This window comes from Drosophila nasuta, chromosome 2R (genome assembly GCF_023558535.2).
Source record: "Drosophila nasuta strain 15112-1781.00 chromosome 2R, ASM2355853v1, whole genome shotgun sequence".
NCBI lineage: Eukaryota > Metazoa > Arthropoda > Insecta > Diptera > Drosophilidae > Drosophila > Drosophila nasuta.
In genome coordinates, this window is record NC_083456.1 from 18,828,074 (window position 1) to 18,847,745 (window position 19,672).

A 19,672-nucleotide genomic window follows, 5' to 3' on the forward strand; every position below is an offset into this window, starting at 1 on the left:
CTGCTTTCGCCTTTGCTTTGTGAAAATAATCACGCGCAGCTTTGAGACTCGTTTTTTCTGCATTCATTTTTTTTGCACAGTTTTTCTTTTGCTTTTCACACTTGGCTTCTTCCGCTTGGCGACGGGCAGCAGAAGCAGAAGAAGCAGAGTAATGTGCCCGCTCCTCTATTGTTTTCTTTTAATTTGTAGCTCTCTCTGCTCGTTGCCATGGCAATCCCTTAAAATTCCTTCAAGCGGAGCAGGACTAGAGAAAATTTGAAGCCTGTGAAGGTGCTAGAAAAAAGCTGACTTGCATACGAGAGGAAGAGAGTTTCATCTTAATTACAGACTGTGGTGTGCGTTGCCAAATCTCTATATAATTCAATTTGTGTTATTAATCAGAGACATGTGTACAGCAAAATCCCCTACAGGATGCAAGCAAGTTTATTCAGTGGACATTCCAAAGGCCGCAATGCAAATCAATTTACAGTCAACTAACGACAAACAAAGCCGCTGCACATGATTGCCAACGATATGGCGAAAACCAATTAGAAGCACTTAAGACAAGCTCACAGACAGAGGGGAGAGAGGGAGGAAAAGTAGGCGGGAGGGTGGTGATTAAGATACTCGACAAAGAAAATGTACGGCCAACTGTCTGTGGCATCTGTCAATGCTATTAACTTTTGTGCCCCACATGCCGTGCTCGGTTCTCGGTGCACCTTCGACGACATTTATCCTTTGGCGCCTGAGTGTATGCAGCACTTTGTTGCTTAATTGATTTTAATGCCACGCGCATGGGGCCTACAATTTGCCATGGCCATAGCTTGCCCTACCTTTCTATATATGTATACAAGCTCGATCCCCTCCACTCTCCTTCCCACCTCTGTTCTTTCTGCCCTCTTTTCTGCTGGCTTTCATAGTTGGGAGTCTATAAATTGGCTTTTTCCTTTGCCGTTTGCTGTTGTCGTTGTTGTTCTTGTTGTTATCCAATGCAGCTGCTCGTCTGCCCATTTCCCATTTCCATTTCCGTTTTCAATTGCAAAAGAGCTAGAGAAAGAGCAAGTGGAAGTGGAAGTGGAAGTAGAAGCAGCAGCAAGCCAAAGTGGAGCAAAAAGAGAAATGCCATTTATTGAATTGTATAAATTTCTGCACATTGACAGCGACTGTTTATTTTACACACACACACACACACTCGTCTGATGTGTGTGGGTGTCTGAGAATGTTTTGTGTTTTGTTAAGCTTTATCGCATTTGCATGGCACAGTCAAGAGACAGCGACAGCGGAGACAGCAGCAGCGGCGAAGTGTGTGTGTGTGTGTGTGTGTGTCAGGTCAAGTGCTTGGACCGCCCTCGGGTCACTCATTTGTTCTTTTGATTGCTGCCAAACGCAAAACGTTTTTGCCTTTGCCCTTTGTGTCCATACCCCATTTGCCATTTGCCCTTTTGCTTTTGTTGTATTAGCAAAATAAATTACCATTTAGTGCTTTTTGCCACTTACACACACAAATATCTCGACTCGAATTCCTCCTCCTGCTTCTCCTTCTTCTCCTCGTTCTTCTTCTTCTTCATGATCGTTACACATGGTCGACGACTGTCGTCCTTTGGCTGCCAAATGAAATTATTGCTGCAGCTTTGCATCCTTTGGTTTGCTTTGTTGGATTATAACCAGAGTTCTATATGACTTTGTGTATGTAGTGGGAGTATCTCCACATGCATGTGTGTGTGTGTGTGTGTGTTGGGAACTTAGAGAGTCTCACAATTGCAGCCATAATAAATTGCTCGCAATCGCATTTCCGTTTCTTTATGCGCTTCGATTACTTTGCGCTTGGCTTGTGCCCGTTTTTTTTTTTTTGCTCTTGCTCTCTTCCACTCTATTCTAGTATATCTGTGTCTTCTTCCCCCTACTCCTGCGATTCGTAATTGAATATATAATTTTATTGTACCTCCTTACAAACACACACACTCCCACACACTCACACATATGCATAGATGTGAGTGGCATTTGAATATAAATTGTTTCGTCTGCTTGCAAAATATTCATTTCAATTTATTTGACTCGCTCCGTTTTTTTTTTTTTTATTTTTGTTGCTCTTTCTCTACGCTTGCAACTTTTATATTTGTTTGTTATTTAATAAATTATTTATATGCGCTCGCATGTACATTACTCTGTCGTCGTCGTCGTCGTCGTCTTCGTCGCTGCTGCCTCGTCTCACTTCCGGCTTGGCTCGCTCATTATGCGCTTCCGCCGCAAAGTATGCTACAACAACGCTGCGACTTTGGGGACTATGATTGTCGTCGAGCATAGGCAGCTGAGTTGCCTTTGATAAAGTAAATTTAACTTTTTTTTGGTGGGTGGGTGTATGAAAGAGGAAATATCTGTTGTCGAACGACAGCTACTAAGCTTTTGATGCTATGCGTCGTGTATTTAACTTGACAACTTTTTTATCTATGTATTTCCGTTTTCCTTTTTTTCCTTGCAGTGCCAAGCAAACCTCAGAATCTCACCGTTCTGGATGTATCGGCTAATAGCATTACAATGTCCTGGCATCCGCCAAAGAATCAGAATGGTGCCATCGCCGGCTATCATGTATTTCACATACACGACAATCAAACTGGCGTCGAAATTGTCAAGAATTCCCGCAACTCGGCCGAGACGCTGATACACTTTGAGCTCCAGAGTCTAAGTAAGTACACATTGCAATTGTCAACTCTATTTATAAACATATTTTCAATATACTTAGTAGAATAACTTTTAAACTTAAATTATAAATAATCTTTCAATATACGCAGTCTCTTCTTTTAAAATTAATGCGCTGCCTAAAAGTATGCTATAGAAAGAACACCGCGTTTATCCTTTTTAATTTAAAGCGCTGCCCGAAAGTATGCTATGAAAACGTGAATCGGTGATCTGCATTTCAAACTACTTATTCGACTTATTATTCAACTCTGTTTATAAACAATCTTTCAATATACGCAGTTTATTCTTTTAAACTTAAAGCGCTGCCTAAAAGTATGCTATAGAAACAACACCGCGTTTATCCTTTTGCATTTAAAGCGCTGCCCAAAAGTATGCCATGAAATTTGCACGAAACGTGAAACGAGCGGCGAATCGCTGAACGGCATTTCAAGCTACTTATTCAAAGTAAACTCATGCCCGCCAGCTGCCAGCACTTAAAACGCCATTTTAATTGCTTTTTATTGGCCGGCCATCGTGCTGTCAATACCTGATGCTCGGCTCCAGTGCTGTCAGCTCGATGGCCCCTTCACCTTTACTTAATTGTAGCTGAAGTCGATTGTTTGGCTGGCGCTTTGTAATTAAATAGTTTCAAGTGCTTTCCGCTGGCCACTTTTTGTTGTTAACAACTTTGACGCCTGTAATTATGACCGAACAGCAACAACAACAACAGCAACAGACTCTGGCTGAGCTTAGCCGCAGCTAAGCGAAGCGAATTATTTGCCAGTCACCAGGCGACGCCCTTTGCATAATTTCATAGCATACTTTTAGGCGGCACAGGAAAGAGCGGCGGAGACGGAGGTGAAGCATGGCAGCTAAAACTGTTGCATAGCTGAGTTATTAGAAGCGGCAGCAACCGCAGCAGCGTCTGCAATTAACTTGCGAGTCACATTCCGTTGTTGCTCATACGCAGCGTGTGCCCTCATGTCAAAGAAGTAGAAATAGCAAGCCGTGTGGGCCGCGCCCACATTGTTTAATTAATTACGCGCATCAGGTGCTCGAGGCATCGAGTTGTTGTTGTTGTTGTTGGCAGCTTTCTGTTGCCTGCAATTTGCCAAAGACTTGCTGCGGAATGCACAGACTTTTTGGCCAACAAATTTGACTTTTGCAAGCGCGCAAAATTTAAACAGTTGAAAATTTAATTTTCATAAATATGAGCACGAATATGTTGCATTACGTTCGATGTTGCACTAATTAAAAACGCACAACATAAATGTGTGTGTATGTTAATCAACAGCAGTCTCTGAACAATTTTTCATTTTGTCACTGCATATTAAATCAATTTGTATATGTGTATGTGTGTGTGTGTGTGTTGGTTGGTTGTTGCACTTTGCCACACTTGACGTTATTAACGCTCGACACTTTGTCAGCGAAACGTTGCTTGCTATAATCAATAGTTGTGGCATCCACACGCTCGTATTTCACACAATGTTTAATTATAACACCAAAGTGCTGCTGCTTCTGATGATGTTGCCCCCAGTGACTTTGACCATAATAAATATTGAATAACCGAACAACACAAACAGTTGATGGAAATTGGTAGAGAGTTTAAGAAGAAGCTACTACATTTAATTACATTTTAAAGTTTAGATCTGAAATTAAATCAAATTTGGAAATTTCAATTAAATTATTTTTCAATTTGTAAGACCAGACAAATTGCTCTAAAGTTATGATAAAAACCAATTCTAATTGTTCTTTTTCTTGTTTTTCTTGTTTTTTGTGTTTCCGCTTTTGCCATCACAGAACCCTTTACCGACTACCGTGTCATTGTCAAAGCGTTCACAACAAAGAACGAGGGCGAACCCTCCGATCAGATTGCCCAGCGCACAGATGTGGGAGGACCGAGTGCACCGGCGATTGTAAATCTGACATGTCATTCGCAGGAGTCAATTACGATACGCTGGAAGCGACCCTACGAGTTCTACAACACCATCGATTTTTACATCATTAAAACGCGACTGTCCGGCCAGGATACGCACCGTGATATACGCATCAATGCATCTGCCAAGGAGCTGGAAACGGCGGTAAGTGAGAAAAGCTCCCGGACATTGTTTTAAGGCCCAGCCCATTGGGTTTCATAAGCTGTGTGCTGTGTGTTGTGTGTTGGTCCCAGCAATTTATCATGCAGTCGAGGGGATTTTTTTCAAGCTCGTTTCGTTTTGTTTGCAGCAGGCCACAGTTTTTATCGTGTAGCTTGGTAAAAGGGCGACAGACACACACACAAACACACACACGCACACAACTTGCTTGCCATTGTTGGGAAAATTGTTTGTTCTAGGCGAATTTTATTTGCTTTCTGTTTTTGGCCAGTGCAAAACCCGTTTTTATTCTACAACAAAATGCTGATTGTTGGCAGCAGCTTTACGATGATATTCCCATATTCCTTTTGCTTCATTTTTATTTTGTATTTTTTTTTTTCGGCTACCTCCCCAAAAGGTATGCTTTGATAAACAAACTACGGGTGCTGCGAGTAGAACTAGGGAGAGGGAAAGGGAAATAGCCCAAAAAGCTGCAAACAATAATTGCATTTTTATGCCACAAACAGCATAAATAACCACAGACTATCTGCAGATACCCAGCGTTCAATTAGTACAAAACGAAATGAGAGTAAAAATAATTGATTTCGAAAGGGAACAGCAAACAAAAATTCAGATAGAAAACTTGCAACAATTTTAATGTAGAAAAGATGGCATAAACTTTAATCAAATTGTATAGAGATCGAATATACAGTTGGGCAATTCTTTCAAGTAGAGAGTTATGAAAAGCAAACCACTAAAAAAAAAAAAAAATATCGCGGTGCGACTCATGTAAATATTTTACGAATGTTTATCTGCAGTCACGCCCACAATAGACCAGGCTTTGCGCTTTTGCTTTGGCTTTGGCTTTGTGCAGCATAAATTCTTGGGCAAAATAATACACACACATTCACATCCTCATCCACATCCTCATACGCAGGACAGCTGGCACACCTGTATGGTTTGGCAGTGCAAATAAATTAAATTTATGCTGTTTTTGCTGGCGCTTCTGCTTCTGTTTTTTTTGGAGTGTGTTGTGTGTACGCTTTGTCCGCAGCTTGCACGGTTTTGTTTTTTTTTCTTTTTGTTAGAAAGCAACCAAATATATAAAACTCCGGCAAAACAAGTTGGCCAACAAAATATCGTAACAATAAAATTGTACTATAATACCCGCAACTACAGTATGCAGAAGTCGGACTTTTTTCCATTTACTACCGAAAGGTATTCTATTGTATTTGTTTTCCCTTTTTTTTATTATTTGTTTTTTGTTACTTCAGTTCCGTTTCTATTTGTAATATGAGCTCATCCTCAATTCCCCATTCCCATTCCCATTCCCATTCCTTGTTTTGTCGCGCATTTTTCATTGTTTTCGGTGCGAACTATTTTTGTAATTGAAATATTTTTTGGCGTTGCAAATAAAACGTATGAAATGTAATAATATTTTGTTGCGCACCAGCAACAACAACAACAAAAAAATGACAATTAAATAAATAAAATGGTAAAACAATACGCCAAAAAATTGCAAACAAAGCGCCGTAAATTATTGTAATCAGCGTTGTTTTTCACATAGTTTATATACATTCTTTTTTGTGCATAAAATTCATGAATTTTACGATTTTCTTTTTGCAGATGATACTACAAAATCTGACTACAAATTCCTACTATGAAGTCAAGGTGGCAGCGGCAACATTCAGCGTTATAAATCCCAAGAAAATTGTGGTCGGCAAGTTTTCAGATCCACGAATCGTAAGTATCCCATAAAGAAACGAAATTTACACACACAAAATTTGAATGCTGACACTCGAATTTGCAGCGAACAAAAATGCAATGTCAGTTGGCTAAGACAGTATCATAAACTTACTTGTAATATTACAAAAATTGTGTCAGATCTGCCAAGTCAATGCCTTGCAAATGTCTTTAGTGTGGCAACCGCGGCGTATGTGTAATATTTGTAACCATTTAATGGAACTGTCGAGCCACGCCTATCACTGCGTTTATTGACTTTTAAACTGTGTCGCAAAAGACACTCGAAACTTGTCATTACGATATCCTTAATGACATTTAACCTCATGCATAAAATATATAAGTTATATGCAGTGAAAAACCGTGGCAAAAATCTACTTACCAATTTAGTTGACCTCGTTGCCCATTGTTAGGGTCCGCTTGGGATGGCAAAATGTCATGCCCTCATAATTTTTGCAGTCTCTGCTCTTTATGCTTGAGCATGTGTGTTTGTTTGTGTTGTTCTTTTTTTTTGTTAACCATTTTATGCCTTTTGCTGTGCTGTGCTGTGCATTTACATATAATTCATTGCTGCTGTTGTGTTTTCGCTTGAATTTCAAGTGGCTGCACCTTTTGGCCACATTTACATGCTACACTTCCGCTGCGACTTCCGCTTAGGCGGACCTCCTCGAGCCACACACACACACACACACACATGCGCGCATAGCAAATGGCTTTTAAATAAATATAATTTATGCAGCAACAATGCAAGCAAAACAAATGTTTAATTTTTGCACAGCAGCAGCAACAGAAGGCAACAAAAATATGAAATTCTATTTTGCTGAAACAACAAGGGTGAACAACAACACACACAAACACACACGAGTGGGTAAAAAAAGTGTAGCATACGCCCAGGCGCTAGATACAACAATACGCTTTACCTTTCAGGCCGCAACTGCTGCAAAAGACATAAATCTCAGCAGGTCAACTATACTCTATTCAACCCCAAAATGATTTACCTCTGTACATTTTCCTTTCACTTTCATTATACGCTTTCCTCCTATTTCTTTTCTCTCTCTTTTTGCAGATACAATTGCAACCGAACTGCGAGAAGATTCAACCGCTGCTGCGTCAATCGCACAACGATTACAATTTGGCTGTGCTGGTTGGCATCATATTCAGCTGCTTTGGCATCGTGCTGATCGTCATGGCCTTCTTCTTGTGGAGGTAAGTGGCGATCCTTGTCAACATCTCATACCCCTTACCCCTTGCTGCCCCCTTTAGTGGCAAGTGCAGCTGCAACAACGTTTGCGGCACGTGCAGACGCCATAAATAAAATACGCCCAGTTCGTTGTGCACCACATTCGAATGCTGCTGCTAGAGATATGCTACGAACCCCTCCCCTGCCCCTCACACCCCCGCAGCGCCATATAAATATAGCCAAGACAACAAATCAAGCGGGGCAACAAACACAACAACATACAACTGGGCACAAGAGATAGAAACTAATGCTAAAGCCAAATGCACAGCAGGCGACGCAGCAAGCTTCTATTTTGGGTGCGTGTGCCGATGAAAATGTTTTTATTTTCCATTTTGATTTCCCTACAACCGACAAAAAATAAATATATGTGCGTACTTTTGCATATATCTTCAAATCAAATACATATATGTACATACATATATATCCAAGTGGCACAGAAAGAGTTTTGAACTGCTTCAACTGTCTGGGGATTGGCAAGTAAATTAAGCAAGTGCTTAGCTCTTAAAAGATAGATGAATATATCTATTAAATTTCTATGGAAATGTGTGTATTTTAACCCCAGTTTATTGCGGACATTTTTAATATATTTTCAGCACTATGTTATTTATGAAAGAAATTTTGATAGAATTTCGGACCAAAATCTGCAATCAATTGCTAAAGCAAATATTGTGAGTGTTTAGCTCTAGAGAGATAACAGAATATATCCCTAAAATTTTAAGGAAGATGTGTGTATTCAAAATATTATTTGATACATATTAAAATATAACATACTTGGTTCGAGTTTCTAACTCGATAAACCACAGAAATCTTAAGTGAACTTCTAATCTGATTAAATTCAGAAATCCTCAATGATTTTTTAACGCAAACTAAAAGTAAATAGATTGGCTACTTGCCAATAATGCAAGTGCTTAGCACTTAAAATATGGGAGAATATGTCTTTGAAATTTCCATAAAAATGTGCATACTTAAGAACATGGATTGCATCATAGCTAATTCTAGAAATTTTTAAATAATCTGAATAGAATTTCGAAGGAAATTAATAACAGAAATCTTCAATCAATTTGTAACTTCAATTAAAAGTAAATAGTGCAATGATTAATGCTTTTAAAATTGAGAAATATATCTTTTAAATTTTATAAATATTTGTACACAAAGTTAATTACACAATTTCGAACTCGATTGATTACAAAATCTTAATAGAATTTCTACCTCGATTAATTACATAAATCTTAAATGAATTTCTAACTCGATTAGCTCAATCTAAAAAAAAAAAAAGGTTCAATTGAAAATGTGTTGAATAGAAACATTGTAGCAAATGAATCAATTTCCACACTCATCCACAATTGAACTTCATTCATACCTCGTTCAGCAACAATAAACGCCAACAACTGGCGCATCCTTTGAACATGAAATGGGAGATGGCAGAGAGTAAACAGCAAAAGGCGCAGATCAGAATTGAAATAGACAAAAAAAAAGGGTTTGGTTACTCATTCTCATTCTCGTTGCCCGTACGCCCGCATATTCATTAGAAATGTTAATTAAAATTCAAATCACAAAAAAACATAAACCCATCCAGGGAAAGGAAAAATGGAAGTGGCAAGAAAAGGAAAGGAACGAAAAAGACAAGCAAACAGTTTTAAGTTACTTAAAGTCTTTATTATGTGTAAGAGTGGTTAACCCATTTGCCGTAAAGTTGCCCAATCTCTTCAGGAAACAAAGGCCCCAGGCAGACCCACAAGTCCTGCACAACCTACGTCCTTATTCCTTATTCCTGCAGCCTGCATCGAGTATAAAGAAAATGCGAAACATTTTTAACTTCAATGGAAAATTTTTACTCTTTTTTTTCTCTATGCCATTTTTCATGCTCCCGCGAATATGTCAAATAAAAGTTGCACCCCCGCCCCTCTCACAGCATTCAACACACAGCTCGTGTTTTCTAACAAATTAATGCCATTTTTATTTATTTTGTACAAATACGCCGGGCAAGTTAAGGGACATCGCTCAACGCGGGAATGGGGCAGAGTAGAAATATATGTACATAAATATAAAAGGGGAGCGCAAAGCACTTTTTAAAAGCTTACCATTTCTCAACTTGCCAAAGTTTTCGTTCAACAGCAACAACAACAACAACAACAACAACACAACATACAAGAAAAAATAAATATAATTTCATTTTGTTGTATTTGGCCAAACAAAATAAATTTCGACAATTTCCCTTTCAATGCAAACAATAAATAAAAGATGCTAAATGAGAGCGAAAGGGTTTTCGGGTTTTATGAGTTGGGTAAACGTCAGTCAAACAATATGTATGTGAAATACACGGGACTAAAAGTAACTTGAAATTAACTTTCGACTGTTAAACTAAATTGAATACATATTTAGAATTCGTCCGGAAAGTCTCTAATGCAATCAAGGTGGAAGGTCTAGTTGCTGCCTGTTACAATTTCAAATTGAAATATTACATATTTCATCATGGCCTAGAATATATCGTTCGCATACATATAATATATAGAGTAGATACTATTTATAGCTTCAACTCAATTGGTTGTGGGCGCGCATTTCTTTTGGGTTCGTCGATAGTTAAGTTAGAAAGGAACACACAAGAGGACCCCAATTTATGCTGGCAGGCGAAAACTTTTATGCTGATGTCACACAAAATACTCAAAGAATTTATATTGGAACAATTTGCCGGTTAGAATACTTACAAAAATATGTCAACGATAACAACAATTTTTATTTACATTTTGACGCCAAGTGAACAAAAACAAAAATGGAAAAACTTTGTATCTTCCATACTCTGTTGTGTCGTAGCATATACATACATACATATATATCTGTCCTTATCTCCTGCATAGATCTGTCCTTGTCGCACCCTGTTATTATGTACATATATTGTGTGTGTTGTACAATGTTGGTAGTTTCGTATTTTATGCAGTTTGGCAACATTGTTTCGCGGCAATCGCTTTGTCTGCCTCTTGCCTTATGGATACACGCGTGTGTGTAACACACTTTGCATGTGTGTGTGAGTGTGTGTGTGTGTGCGAGAGGGGGGGAGGATGAGTGTTCTGCGGGTTTGTTGTGTGTCAGAGAATTTTGCTGCCAACTTTTGCTTTTGCCCAAAAAAGAAAACAACAATGCCTGGCAAGAAATTGTTTTGGCTTCGTATGCGCAACTTTTGCCAACGTGCCATTGTTGCCCCGTTGCCCCAGCAACAGCAACAACGGCAACAGCAGCAACTGCTGAAGGCTGAAATATTAGAAGCACGTGTGCACAATGGACCAAGACAGCGGGCGGGTCAAAGTGTGTTGGTAAGGCGCTTGGCAGCAGCAAGTTAGCAAAAAGAGAACAATTTGAAGGCTGTCCGTAAAGTGAACCTGAAAAAGTACTATATATCGTACATATATGTATTTTTGTATATGTAGGATTTCACTTCATCAGTTTTGTGTTCGCTTTCGTTCGTTCATCCTGCTGCTACTGCTGCTGCTGCTGGCAGCTATAAAACTTTTCCAACTTGAAACTTTAATATCTGTATCTCTGTGTGTTAGCATCATCATCAGAATCAACAGCATCGACAGCCCAGACATGATTTCGCCTCTTTCACTTTTCATGTCTTTTTCCCTTTTTTGCATATCGAGTGCCAAGTTCGAGTGAATATTCTGTGCTCTACTTTATCAAACACAGTTGTGGAAAAACTTTTGCTCTGCTCTGCAATTGTTATGCTTACTGCCAATTAGGCGTTTAATCTGTCTGCTCTGATAAGACGTCGAAAGTTTCCACAATACAAAAAAAGGGTTTTGTGCGAGTGCGAACGAAACGGACTGAGTTCAAACTCTACGTATCTTATCGCACAGCTGATTGAAAGCTCGCTCACTTACAGATCAACATCGAGAGAGAGAGAGCGCTTTAACATTGCTCATGTTAAACTTAACAGAGGCATTTACAGCATGTAAAATAACATGGGGGCGCGCTGTCGTGAACCGACTGCAGCATTTCATGCCAATTGAGATTTCAGTTTCGTTTTGATAATCGACTCGTGATCAACAAGTGAGCGAAGGGCAAGCACGAACACGAATTGTGTGTGTGTGAGAGAGAGAGAGAGAGCGAATCAAATGCACGTTTGACGAACTTAAACAGAGAGTGCGAAAGAGAGAGAGCAAGCTCTTGCTTATCAAAGCAGAGAAATAGCAAAAATCCGATAAGCAAACTGCCGAATTAGTTTGTTGTTGTTCTGCCGTCAAAACATAAAAGCAACTGCATGAGTGTTGGTGTCACTGTGCGCGTGTCGGTGTGTGTGTGTGTGTTTGTGTGCGTCTATTGCGTACTATACGATTTTTGCAAGTGCTTGGCGACAGAGCGGCTGCCTTTGACTCGGAACGCGCCTTGCAATTGCCGATATGACGTAATTCGTGTAAATAAAAGTGCGCAACAATAACAACAAAGGCCAGCAACAAGTGCAATGCAATTTGCCTGGTAGACAACAAAAGCTTTGTCACCTCCCGCCCGCTCCCCTGCCAGCTCGTTCGCCTCTTCGACACCCACTTCCAATAACAGCGAGAGATCATCGAGCAGAGCAGCATGTCAGCAGCAGCTGGAGGGGAAAAGCGGCGCAGCAGCACCTCAACGACGGCAGCGTCAGCAGCATCGGCGCCGCTCGCACGCCGCAAATCGCAACGTGGAAATTGGTTTACGTAAGTTTCTCGCTGCTTGCCGCCGCCGTCGCCTCCGCCGCGAACACTTTCCCAACTGGGCCACCGCCGGGCAAAGTGGGCCATTTATTTGCCCGCTCACGTGTAAGATTGAGGGGAAGGGTAGGGAGGGGGTGCCAAGAAGACAGACCACCCAACGTAAACAGAATCTTCCGATCAACTTTATGACAAAAACAATCAACAACAGAGAATGCATAGCAAATGAGCACAGCAGCAGCAGCAAACAGCAACAATAACAACACTTAAACTGCTGCCAAAAGCATAAGAAATAAATAAACAAAACGGAAGTTGACAAAGAAAACAAGAAACCCAAGAGCAATAGACAACACAAATAGTCGCTGCCTTAGATACCCTATAATATAACGATATCTTACATAAGCAAGCGATTAAGAAACATTTATCATTGCCAGCGAAATTATCTAGCTGCTTTTTTTTTGTTTTGCCTCTGATTACAAAACACATTTAAATAGCAGATGGAGGGAGAAGATGAAAGGGGGAAAATATTGTAATGTGTGTGTTGTGCACTTACTTTATAGGGTCGTAAATGTCTCGGCTCTATGATTTACAAACGTCGTCGTGACCAAGTTTATAATAAATGTATTTTGCTACAATAAATATTTGGTGCGTAATAGCTGCGCGCCATCAACAATAACAAAAACACCGTCGAATGGCAAAAAACAACAATATTAGCTATGCATAGGAAATAAACCGAAAGACTTGTATAAAGTTGTCTCAGTTGTTATTGCTGTCGATAAGGAAACTCAACTGTGGATCAGATTTTGTTTTTTAAGAAAAACATGCGTATCAAATATAGAAATTCCAATTGAAAGAAAATACACGATATGCAAACAAAGAACATGCGAGAGAGAGAGAGAGAGAGAGAGGGAACAATTTGTATCTATAGACAGACACTTGGTAAACATTGGGTGTAGAAGTATTATCTATCGTAGCGTAGAGCTGAAAGAGGCTGATAAGAAGCGGCCTAATCAGTAAAGCACTTCGCACCATAAGCACAAGACAAAGAAGGCTCGCAACATTTTCTGATTCTGATTAGCTGTTGCATCGACGCATCTTGCAACCGTGCAACAACATTCATAGAATGCAACGAAGCGCAGCGAAAGTTTTGGGCCAAGTTCTAGTTGTTGTGCGTTGAATGGCGAAACTTGGCGGCAAAGTTTCTGCTCCTTGTAATCGCTTAAGCCAATTACAAAAAAACTTAACCTCAATTTTGCAAGCAGCTGCCATTCAAAATGCTAGAACTTAAGCAATGTTGTCACTCAACTTCAAAAAAAAAATAAAATAGAAAATAAAAATGAAGATGAAGATGAAAATGAAATGAAAAAATTGTGTTTTTGCGTTTCCTGTTTATGCCTCGCTGCTACTAAATACCTGTTAATGTTGAACCCACCCACTCCAAGGATCCTAGGTACTTAGTTCTTAGTGTCCTTCAATGGTCAACCAGCTGTCTACTTTCCCTTTGCTCTGACAGAGCTCATTATTAATGCATTTTGATTTTGTTAAAAGCAGCACACTGCACATTGAATATGTCTCATTCTCTCTCTCTCAGCTTGACACCTGGGCAACATTTCATCATTTCTATTTAATTCTAGCAAAAGTGGAATTATGTTTTTCTTAAGATACAAAAACACGATTGCTTTCAACGACTAGTTGCGTATTTATTCATGACTTGCTGCGCGCTTTCAATTCTCCGAATCATTCCACTCTCTAATTAGCATTGCAATTTGCCACCTTGGTTTAACACATGAACATTCTCGTTTTTTTGTTGCTTCGCTAATTCCAGCAGAAAGTGCTTCCATGCCGCCTACTACTATCTGGACGATCCGCCACATCATCCCAATGCACCGCAGGTCGACTGGGAGGTGCCCGTCAAGATTGGCGATGAAATCCGCGCTGCGGTCCCCGTCAATGAGTTTGCCAAGCATGTGGCATCGTTGCACGCAGATGGCGACATTGGATTCAGTCGCGAATACGAGGCTATACAGAACGAATGCATCACCGATGATCTGGCCTGCGAACACTCGCAGCATCCGGAGAATAAACGCAAGAATCGCTACCTCAACATTACAGCCTGTAAGTGCACAAAGCAAACGCGAAAATATTCTCAAACCATGTCGCGTATACTTAATATTCTTATTCATACTTTCAGACGATCACAGTCGCGTGCATTTGCATCCCACGCCCGGTCAGAAAAAGAATCTGGACTATATCAATGCCAATTTCATCGATGGCTATCAAAAGTCACATGCCTTCATTGGCACCCAAGGTCCGCTGCCCGATACCTTCGATTGCTTCTGGCGCATGATCTGGGAACAGCGTGTGGCGATCATTGTGATGATCACCAATTTGGTGGAGCGTGGCCGACGCAAATGTGACATGTATTGGCCCAAGGATGGTGTTGAAACCTATGGTGTGATACAGGTCAAGCTTGTGGAGGAGGAAGTCATGTCCACGTACACGGTGCGCACGCTGCAGATCAAGCATCTCAAGGTGAGTAAAGTGAAGTGAAAATTTACATTCTTAGAAGTCAACTAATTAATCTCTCTTCTCGCTTGCAGCTCAAGAAAAAGAAGCAGTGCAATATGGAGAAAATCGTCTATCAATATCATTACACCAACTGGCCAGATCATGGCACACCGGATCATCCGCTTCCAGTGCTCAATTTCATCAAGAAATCCTCAGCCGCCAATCCCGCCGAGGCGGGTCCCATTGTTGTCCACTGCAGGTGAGTGAAGCATAAAGATACTGAGTGCAATAAAAAATGCTAGGAGCAAAAAAAAAAAATTGAATCATGCTAAAATCGTGCCAACAGATTTGTGCTTTGGTACTAATAAATTTCTTTACAAAAAAAACAAGAACAAAATTCTCAAGTTTCACAAATTTTCGAAATCGTGCCAAAAGATATTCACTTTGATTTTGATGAATTTTTATGGCACTCTTTAAGCACTAAGAAAAAGGAAGAACAAAATTCTTGAGTTTAAGAAATTTGCAATCTAAAAAGAATGATTCCTTATTAAGTATTTAAATCTTGTTTCAATAACTTTTTTAGATTGAAATTTTGTTTCTTGTTTCTTCTCTGAAAAATGTATTTTTAAGATAAAAAATTGTTAAATTGCGAAATTATCAATCTTAAAAAATAATTCTTTATTAAGTATTTAAATCTTGTTTCAAGAAAATATCAAAATATTGTTCAGCTTGATTTTTGTTCTGGTTTTTAGAACGTAATTTATTTCTTTGTGAAGCAATTCTGAACTAGAAACTGACAATTGAATTTCCATTTACTCTCACAGCGCTGGCGTTGGACGCACTGGCACCTACATTGTGCTGGACGCGATGCTGAAGCAGATACAACAAAAGTCGATTGCCAATGTCTTTGGCTTTCTGCGACACATTCGCGCCCAGCGCAATTTCCTTGTCCAAACGGAGGAGCAGTACATCTTTCTGCACGACGCTCTGGTCGAGGCGATTGCCTCCGGCGAAACCAATCTGCCCACCGAGCAGATCGAGGAGCTCAAGAACTGTACTCCGTACTTGGAGCAGCAGTATAAGAACATCATACAATTCCAGACCAAGGACATACACATTGCATCCGCCATGAAGCAGGTGAACTCGATCAAAAATCGTGGCGCCATCTTTCCCATCGAGGGCAGTCGAGTGCATCTGACACCGAAGCCCGGCGAGGATGGCAGCGATTACATAAACGCCTCGTGGCTGCATGGTTTCAGGCGACTGCGCGACTTCATTGTCACCCAGCATCCCATGACGCACACGATAAAGGACTTCTGGCAAATGGTCTGGGATCACAATGCACAGACCATTGTGCTGCTCTCATCGCTGGATGATATTGTAAGTGAATGCAAAGTGCAAAGCACATTTAAAACCACATTTTAATTTAATGTTTGATTTACGAAAAAGATAGCTAAAATATTCAGTGAAGGGAAGTCTAAAAATTACTTTAAAACTACACAAAATTCGAATCCATTTTTTCAGCTTTGAATCAATATTAAGTGATTATTTATTCATTACAAAATTTTGTGAAATCAAGCAAGTGTAAGTTTCATAGGAATTCATCTCATTGGTTAACAATGTTATAGCAAAATGTCTTTAATACAACATACGAAATGTCCTCTATAAACCTTGAAGCAATATTAATATTATCAATCAAGAAAACGTTTGAAAATAGCTCCTTGAAAGTGCAAATGTTAATCTTCAATCTAATCACAGATCAAAGGCTTTTCAGCTTTAAGTTTGTTGAGATTCCATCTAAAATACTACGAAATTACAAAATAATAGTACTCGTAAAAATTCCCTCAATGATGAATTATTTCAAGGCAATTATATATGTTAAAATATGACTGCTAGTTATAGGTTGTTAGGATTATTATACAAATATTACGAAATCAGTTAATAGGCTTCATAAAAATGCACTTTATTGCTTAGTATGCAATTATCTACAAAATAAAAAATGTTCTCAATTAACAACCTTTTTTCTGCATCACTTCTCAATTATATAATCAATATGTGCTGTAATATTTGAAAGGTATAAAGAGAGTTAACAACAATCGTTTGAAATTGCAGAACTTCGCGCAGTTCTGGCCGGATGAGGCCACGCCCATCGAGAGCGATTACTATCGCGTCAAATTCCTGAACAAGACGAACAAGAGCGACTATGTGAGTCGCGATTTCGTCATACAGTCCATCCAGGACGACTACGAGCTGAGTGTGAAGATGCTGCACTGCCCCAGCTGGCCAGAGATGTCGAATCCCAACAGCATCTACGACTTTATTGTCGATGTGCACGAACGCTGCAACGATTATCGCAACGGTCCCATTGTCATAGTGGACAGGTGAGTTACGAGTGTGTCCTTCCACCGTGAGAATCCTATTAAATAAACGCATTGTTCTTGCAGATATGGAGGAGCACAGGCGTGCACCTTCTGTGCCATCTCATCGCTGGCCATTGAGATGGAGTATTGCAATACGGCGAATGTGTATCAATATGCAAAGCTGTATCATAATAAGCGTCCCGGTGTCTGGACGTCCAGCGAGGACATTCGTCTCATCTATAACATTCTGTCCTATTTGCCTGGCAATTTGAATTTACTGAAGCGCACGGCATTGCGTACGGAATTCGAGGATGTGACAACGGCCACGCCGGATCTCTATAGCAAAATCTGCAGCAACGGTAATGTTCCACAACACCTACAACAGCTACAACAGCAGCAGCAGCAACAGTTGCTGCTGGCACAGCAACAGCAACAACATCTGCTGCAGCTGCAAATGCAACATGAAACACAACAGCAACTACAACAACAACAGCAACAGCTACAAATTCAGCAGCAACAGCAGCAGCAGCAACAACAGCAAACACAACAGCAAAATCTCATTAGTCATAATAGTCATCAAACAGAAGTAGGAGCCATAACAAAATCAGACACAGAAACAGATACAAATACAGATACAGAATTAGGAACAGCAACAGGCACAGCAACTGCAACAACAACAACTGAATCAGCTTCAACAACAAATACTAATTCTTCCTTATTACCCATCTCATCATTGTTACCACCCACAGTTGCTCCATCATCCATCACACCCACACCATCATCATCAACGTCCAACAGCTCCGACAACAACCATACAACAACAGTCCCAAACAATCTAACAACAACAACAACAACTACATCTACAACAGCAACTCAATCATCAACAACACCAACACCTACAACACCTGCAACACCTTTAAATGATCTAACCCATACTAATGCTAATCTTACCACTGTTACTACTACTAATAATGCTGCTAATCTGGTCTCTGGTGATGGGTCTTTGTCGTTGTCGTCGTCGATGATGCTCCTGCCGCCCGATGAACATCAACAACAACAACAAATGCTGGCGCTGATGCAACAACAAACCACACTGCAACAACAATACAACACGCATCAACAACAACAACAACCACAAATGGATAATGCCAATTGCTTGTCGAATGTTGATGAATTGCTCACTCCGCCAATCAACCCGATAATCAACAATATGAACAACAACAAAAACAACAACAATCTGCAACAACAACAACTTCATGCAGCAGTCACAGATGCTCAAAACCTAGATATTGTAGGCTAAACAACAACAACCAGAACACAACACAAAATTATAAATTAAAATATGAATAATTTTATATGTATGTAAAGGCTAAGATATGATACATTTAAATATAAATATAATTATAAATATATAAATACATTAAATATAAATTACAATTACAATTAAAGCTAATTAAATTTAATTATGTATACACTTGAATGTATTTAAGCGAGTGAACTAAGCGTTTAGCGCTAATTATCCTTCAACCTATTATTTATGATTCTATTTATTGACACGCCCCAAAATTGCTTTTATTCCATTGACGCCCCTTAAATATGTTTAAATTAGTCACAAAAACTAAACACGCAATATAGTCAACACAAAATAAACAACAACTAGAAACATAGCAAACAAAAAAAACAAGGCACACGATTATATTACATAACGATTATCAAGTATGTAGCTTAACGCACAAAACTGAAAACTGATTGCATAGTTCCCCACACAAATAAATAATACAACAAATAAAGAGCCTATAATAATAATTATTATAATAATACTACTTTTTTGTATCCCTGAAAGAAATTGTTGTCCTTTTGTGCCATGCTCTTAACACTTAGTTGATATCAGATCTGTAATTTTATTGTTTTGCTAAATTCAATTGATTCAATGTCCGTCCTATAATCTGTTATTGATACTGTTTTCACAGCTCGCATTTTTATCGATTACTTGTTGAACTTGAAATTGAAAAATAAAAATGAAAAAATGACAAAAAAAAAATCTAAAAAACGAAGAACAAATGCAAAATCTTAGTGAAAATTATGCGAATTTAATAGACGAGATGAGAAAGTGAACAAAAGAACATACACAAAACATACATATTCAAGAATTTACGAATACGATTTAATGTATTTTCCCAGGCACGTACACGAAATATTTTTCAAATTTACTTAACAACTTCAAATCAAGCACTTAACGAGCACATCACTGTAAATCCTAAACTAAAAACAAAAAAAAAACAATTGAACTAATCACGCAACAAAAAAAAACCCAGACGCATCACAATTGTAAATACTTTAAATATAAATTACGTAATCAAATAAAAGATTGCATGAAAGAAACGGAAAAATAAGTAATGTTTAAGACGACGA

At 39.2% G+C, this 19,672-nt stretch overlaps 2 protein-coding genes across 9 annotated transcripts in view; one reads left to right on the forward strand and one right to left on the reverse strand.

Moving 5' to 3' along the window:
• Positions 1 to 18,940, forward strand: part of LOC132787506 (tyrosine-protein phosphatase 99A) — a 110,310-nt gene extending 91,370 nt beyond the window's left edge. For 2 of the 7 annotated variants that reach the window (XM_060794575.1, XM_060794577.1), the window contains 10 exons: positions 2,459 to 2,662; positions 4,456 to 4,736; positions 6,357 to 6,473; positions 7,537 to 7,676; positions 14,218 to 14,507; positions 14,584 to 14,924; positions 14,993 to 15,159; positions 15,725 to 16,280; positions 17,013 to 17,281; positions 17,345 to 18,940. In XM_060794575.1, coding sequence (XP_060650558.1) covers positions 2,459 to 2,662; positions 4,456 to 4,736; positions 6,357 to 6,473; positions 7,537 to 7,676; positions 14,218 to 14,507; positions 14,584 to 14,924; positions 14,993 to 15,159; positions 15,725 to 16,280; positions 17,013 to 17,281; positions 17,345 to 18,560 — 3,581 coding nt within the window. In that variant the 3' untranslated portion in view covers positions 18,561 to 18,940. Of the gene's footprint in view, positions 1 to 2,458; positions 2,663 to 4,455; positions 4,737 to 6,356; positions 6,474 to 7,536; positions 7,677 to 11,722; positions 12,399 to 14,217; positions 14,508 to 14,583; positions 14,925 to 14,992; positions 15,160 to 15,724; positions 16,281 to 17,012; positions 17,282 to 17,344 lie in introns of those variants that run through there. The other 5 variants (XM_060794578.1, XM_060794579.1, XM_060794576.1 and 2 more) reach the window with 5 other exon arrangements.
• Positions 1 to 19,672, reverse strand: part of LOC132787507 (uncharacterized protein C2orf42 homolog) — a 139,686-nt gene that overhangs the window by 114,621 nt on the left and 5,393 nt on the right. The window lies entirely within an intron of this gene.